The following is a 6,000-nucleotide window of genomic DNA, read 5'->3' as shown; positions in this document are numbered from 1 at the left end:
GGCTGTAAAATACACTCCAACTATGCAAGTGTTTTGAATTTGAAAAATATAAAAATTAGTGAGAAGTAGGCCATAAAAACTTTGCTAAACATTCTGAAAAACAAGTTCTATTTCAAGCAAAAAAATCCAAAAATGTCTTACCACGATAGTATTTTTATTGACTTCTCTTCCTTTTCCATTTATTTCAATTGTCTCTTGTGAAATATTGAAAATCAGCTTACTATTCAAGTCCTTGTCTGTAGCTTTTATTGAAGTAATATAAGAATTAACGGTTATGTTTTCATAAAGTTCTATATTTGTTTTACCCAGTATCAGTTCTGGTGTTTCATCATTAACGTCTTCTACAATGACATTTACTTCAGTAGTGGCTGTTTTAGATGGAGTTCCTCCGTCAGTGGCAAGAACGGTGAGATTGTAAAAGGATTTATCTTCATGGTTTAATTTACTGCTGAGAAAAATACTTCCATCCTCTGAATTTATGCGAAAGACACTGGTTTGTGTTTTTAGACGGAAGTTCACCCGATTGAATGGACTTGTCTTATCATTATCTTTTGCAGTAATGTTTAAAAGCCAACTATCTGCAAGGAATATAATTAGAGAATATAAGAAGACAATTTTTACATGTTTCATTTACTAGATGTTACAATGGACTGATATTGTAAACCTTCTTTTCACAGAGTTAACAATTTGTACCTTGTTACTGACATTATGCTGTCTCCATGGCCAAGACAGATAACACTTGCTTATGCAGTCTACCGGGATGTCAATAGATATTATATGCAGCAGTACCTATTGATGAATGTTTCACCTATAACTAAATAACTGGCTTCTAGCAAAGCCACAAATATAATGAGAAGAAACAATCAAAGGGATCTAACTAAATACCATAAGGCCTTTATTTGACACCCTGCCAGTTTTGTAACGTAACCATCTTTATTAGATAATTGGTGATTGTTTCATTCACTTAAAAGCATGGAAGGTAGACACTACCATGAGCATAGCTTGGAAATAACTGATTAGTAGAAGTGTATACTGTGATAGTTGCATTGGGTTGCTGATCTGATGTCTTGATATGTGTATAGAACGCTCAAAGGAAGCCTCGTGCAACCAAATGGAAATCATATGATGAGAAATGAGAGAGCTAGCAGCCATAAAAAGGAGTGTTACAGGACAACATGGATCTTTGTAGATTTCATCACTGTCTACAATCTTGTTCCAATTATTTTCAAATTTGGTATATGGATTAAATTTTGTATACTAATTATGAAAATGATATTCATTTTCCCTATAAATCCATAATTAAAAAGTTATTAGCTTCTAAAATTTGCAAAATTTGTTTATTTTAGTCTACCAGAAGTGAGTATTTTACACATGACCATGGTGAAGAACTGTGTTTCCATAGTACCGAAAGCAAAGAAGCACTAAGTGTTCCATAGCTGATTGCAAAGTACTTTGTTTCCATAGTAAGTAATGATGGTGCATGTGTGCACAAGGAGTTTATTTTCGTAACAGAAGGAATTCATTTCTAGACTGATATAGAGATTTTAGAACAGTAACAAGATGGCCGCAACTTTCGTTCTTGAATTTTTTAACTAATAAATGTCTGTTTTAAGCAATGTTTTGACAGTTATTTCTAGCAACTCATGTTGGTTTGTTCACAACTTTAAAATATTTAATTTGCTCGAGAATGATTTAATGTTTTTACTGTTTTCACTGTTAACTCTGCTTGTGTATATTTTAATGTTTTGACTCTTATTTCTAGCAAGTCCTGTTGGTCTGTTCATAGCTTTGAAATATTCAATTTGCTCGCATATGTTTTAATGCTTTAATGTTTTAATGTTTACTGTAGCTACTTTAATGTCTTGACATGCCCCCCACCCCACCCCATGCTACAGGTGTGCAAAATTTGATAATTTTTCAGAATTTTCAGCCAATCAGTAAACAGTGTGTTCACTATCTCTTCCATCATTAGATATGGAAGAGATAGTGAACACACTGTTTACTGATTGGCTGAAAATTCTGAAAAATTATCAAATTTTGCACACCTGTAACATTTTCACAAAATTTTTCTGGAATAAATTAATAAAAAATTCAGATTCAGCCTCAAAAATACTTCTATATGATACATTAGAAGATTTTTTTTAAAGATTTCGACATGCTGTGATGGAAAACACAAAGAACTGAGAACACTACTAGAAACAGTACAGCGGGATTCTCGAAAAGTGAGCTGTGTAAATTGCAGTTATGAACATTCAACATTTGTCTTATAAGAGTGAAACATAACACATTGTGATGAGGATGACAACTGGAAAACATTCAAACTTGAACAACTTGGAGGAAGCTAGAGCCTGGCTGATACAGTTTGAAGCAAAAATTTAATGCAATGACATTGAAGATGTTAAAAAGAAGCCAACATTTCTTTCTAACTGTGGAGCCATAATGAAGTTAAAGAATGTTCTTTTCCCAGTAACCCTTCAGAATGCAACATACCAACAAACAATGAATGCATTGCAACAACTAGTAAAGCCAAAGGAGAAACTGTTAATTGCAGAAAGATTAAAATTATTGGAACTGAAGCAACTGGAAAATGAGTCAACCAATAACTCCCTTCTTTGGATTAATTTTCAAGCTTCTTTCTGCCATTTGAATAGGTTGATAGAAAATCCAGAAGAAGAGATCATGTAACTCATTTTCATTGCGGGGTTATTGTCAGCAGAGGTAAAGTTAGAAATTTTGAATCAGTTACAGTTAGAGTCAGGGTTAGGTTCAGTCTAAAATGAAATACACTGAAAGAACTGCTCTTACATCCACCATAGAATCAGAAACACTGTTTGTGAGTAGTTGACAAACAATAACAAACTTTAATGTCAACAAGAATACCCCCATGGTAGTAGTAGGATTCATAGAAGAAGTTTCGTGAGAATAATGAATTCACAAGCGGTCCCCGACATCCCGCATGCATATCCCAAGTGACGGGACGCCCTGTTTGCCACGGAGTCTCTACAGACACAGGGATAGATCGAATTCGAAGCTGCCTGTTGCTGATCAGACGCCTCTTGGAATTTTCACCAGAGCCCCATTGCCCAGGCTGTGGCCCTAATACCGCTCGGTGCCAGACCAATCTGCCTTGGGTTTCCCACCCAGGAACCAAAGTTCCTGACAGCATAGCTCTGACACTGCCCGTTTACACCACTCTACCGCTTTGAGGAGGGGTTGGACTTTAAGGTTGGCCTATGCAGATGACATCACACGCTTGGGCTCTAACCAGGCAGATGTCCAAGATACTCTCAAAAGGGTGCATGCGGTAGAAGCTGCTGTTGGTCTTCAGATCAATGCTGGCAAAACCAAAGTGATGATGTCTCTGGTCGCAGCAGATGACTGGTAGCCAATCGTTTGTGAGGGTGTGGAGCTGGAGGATGTGGTTCCAAAGGGCTAGGGCGCAGCTGAGGTTGAGCAACGCATAGGTGCTGCCAGATCCACATTCGTGCACCTCCAGTGGTGCCTGTGGGACAGAAGAGAGATCTCCTCGGTGACCAAAGGGCAAATCTACCAGGCCATCGTTCGTACTAACCTCCTCTATGGTTGTGAAACATGGCCTATGAGGGTAGTCGATCAGCAAAGACTGGAGGTGTTCGACAATGACTGTCTCTGCCGCATTCTTTACTGCCAACGCATTGATCAGGTTCCTACAGCCAGTCTTCATCATTGCCTGAATCTCCAGCCCCTCCCTGTGGTGCTTCTACAATGGCATTTAGGGTGGTTCAGTTATGCAGTCCAGAGTGTGAGATAATTTGTGATGTCCTCCTCCCACCTCCACTTCCCAACTGGTGCAAATGCACAGGCAGGCAGCTGAAGACCTTGGCAATGACGATAAAGGAGGACTTCTCCGAACTCTCAGGTCTTCTGGTGGTCAGTCTGCACAGATGGAACTGTGAATGGCTCAATATCTCCAGTGACCTCGCACAGGACCGTCAAGTGTGGGCTGCCATGGTTCGTGATGCCGTCAGGACCAGAGAAGAAGCTGGCTCAACCCACCCAGGGTGAAAGCCATCACAAGTACAAAGTACTAGTAAATAAGAATACCCCCAGTAGCAGTCATGACATTATAGTGAAATGTCAAAATTGTGGGCATAGACACAAAGTTCATGCATGTCCAGCATATGGGAAAAATTATAATAAATGTGGTAAATTAGGGCATTTTACAAGATTTTGCCAATACAGAAATGATTGCTGTATGGACAAAATAAATGTATCTCTGAGCAAGACTGGATCTGTCAACAGTTTGTTGCTAAACGTGAACAACAATGCGAGTGCAAATAACATGGGTTTTTGCAAGTGCTTTATAAATAACAGAGGCATAAGATATGAAAGTGGATACTGGGGCAGCTTGTTTGATAGGTTCCATTATCATTTGCTCTTAGTATTGCTAATCCTCTCCCCTTTCCTCCTCTCTGCTAGTCATTGTATTATCACTCTGCTTCTGCCATCATACTCTTGCTTCTTTTACCCACTCATCCTGGTTCTTCTGTTATCACTTTTTCTCCTATCAGCCTTGGTCACATTGCCTAGAACGAATGGTGATACAGTAGAGTAGCAAGGATGCAAAGTATCTTGAAGAGGCACAAGACAAACTCACTACTGCTGGTGTCACAATATTATGCACCCAGAAAATTCAGTGAAATGGGTGGTAAACAAGTAGAGACAATAAACAGTTGAGAAGACAACTTCTCTAATGTTGATGCCATGAAAAAATGCACCAACTACACTTTGTAAAGCACTTGGTGTTAGAAAAGGCATCCATCCACAAAGACTATGTCAAACATAGAACACTTGAGTGAAATGTAGAGGATAATAATTCTGGATTAGAAGTGACAGGAATCAGGACAACCTGGATGACAATCAGAGAATTTGAATTTTAAATTTCATGGAGATAAAATTCAGTGTTTGTATAATTAATGGTACATACTTCCCAGTCAGATTATACATAAACTACAAATGTGCAGAATTAATTATCTAGTGGTACAGATTTTATATTTTTCTTGTGTGTCAATCAAAGTACTGCACTAAGATTAACATATCTAACTTCAATTACAATCACCATGACGTTATCATCAACATAAGACGACATAACAGTCTACTTCAAGCAGAATATCTCACTAAAATACCCATTTTCAGTTGTAATAAGTTCAGAAACAATGCATATAGAAATGGTAATCATTTACTACTCTAACACATTCGTTTTGTAATTGGAACAGTGTCACAAGCTTCCTGAATTAGTGAATCAAATCAAATTTCATCACAACAAAGATATATTAAGAATTGTTCCATGTGCCTATTTCATACAGAATGATGTTCAAAATAAATTGAAGGAAGGTTTCAGTAGTAACCCAATGACTTACTCAGGGTTACAGATTGTTATTAATACTTTCTTACATAAAGAAATTAAAAATATTATGACTTTATATTTAAAATTCAAAAGGGCAATGAATTAGCAGAAACAATAGATTGTCAAACAGAATTCTAATAAGGATATGGGCACACTGTTAAGATTTCCAGACTGAGTTCAAAACCTTATAGCCAAATGGCTACATGGTTAAGAAGCTGATTTGTAATCACATAATTCCAAATTCATTTAAGCTGATTCTCTTACTAACTGTGTTAGTATTTGTTTCCATTATTTTAATAACCTAATATATGTTAGAAGCTTCTGTAGTTACTTCTTCCCAAAGCATCTCCTTTGTCCCTGTACCAGTTGATAACTATATAGCTATGCCAGTTACTGGGTATGACACCTCCCTTTATAACCTGGTTGATTGTATAAGTGACTAGCTTGAGCCATACTTCACCAGGCAGGGTCTCTATATGGTGTACATGAGAACTATGGATGCAAAAATGTGTTCTGGATTCACAGGCAGGTTGGCAGTGAATAAAATCTTTGTATGTAGCCTGCATACAAGAGTGGTTAGTAGTCATAACAATAACAAAATAAATTCTTTTCAA

The 6,000-nt window shown here is 37.3% G+C and overlaps 1 protein-coding gene across 1 annotated transcript in view; it reads right to left on the bottom strand.

Moving 5' to 3' along the window:
- Window positions 1-84: 84 nt before the first annotated feature.
- The window catches only part of LOC115229192 (cadherin-23-like), a 46,181-nt gene continuing 40,265 nt past the window's right edge, over window positions 85-6,000 (bottom strand). The window contains exon 11 of the mRNA XM_036499132.1: window positions 85-578. Coding sequence (XP_036355025.1) covers window positions 85-578 — 494 coding nt within the window. The remainder of the gene's footprint in view (window positions 579-6,000) is intronic.

The sequence above is a fragment of the Octopus sinensis genome, unplaced genomic scaffold (assembly GCF_006345805.1).
Source record: "Octopus sinensis unplaced genomic scaffold, ASM634580v1 Contig12074_ERROPOS162614+, whole genome shotgun sequence".
NCBI classification, from domain to species: domain Eukaryota; kingdom Metazoa; phylum Mollusca; class Cephalopoda; order Octopoda; family Octopodidae; genus Octopus; species Octopus sinensis.
The sequence above is the reverse complement of the archived record's forward strand: the minus strand, read 5'-3'. Positions and strand labels throughout refer to the sequence as shown.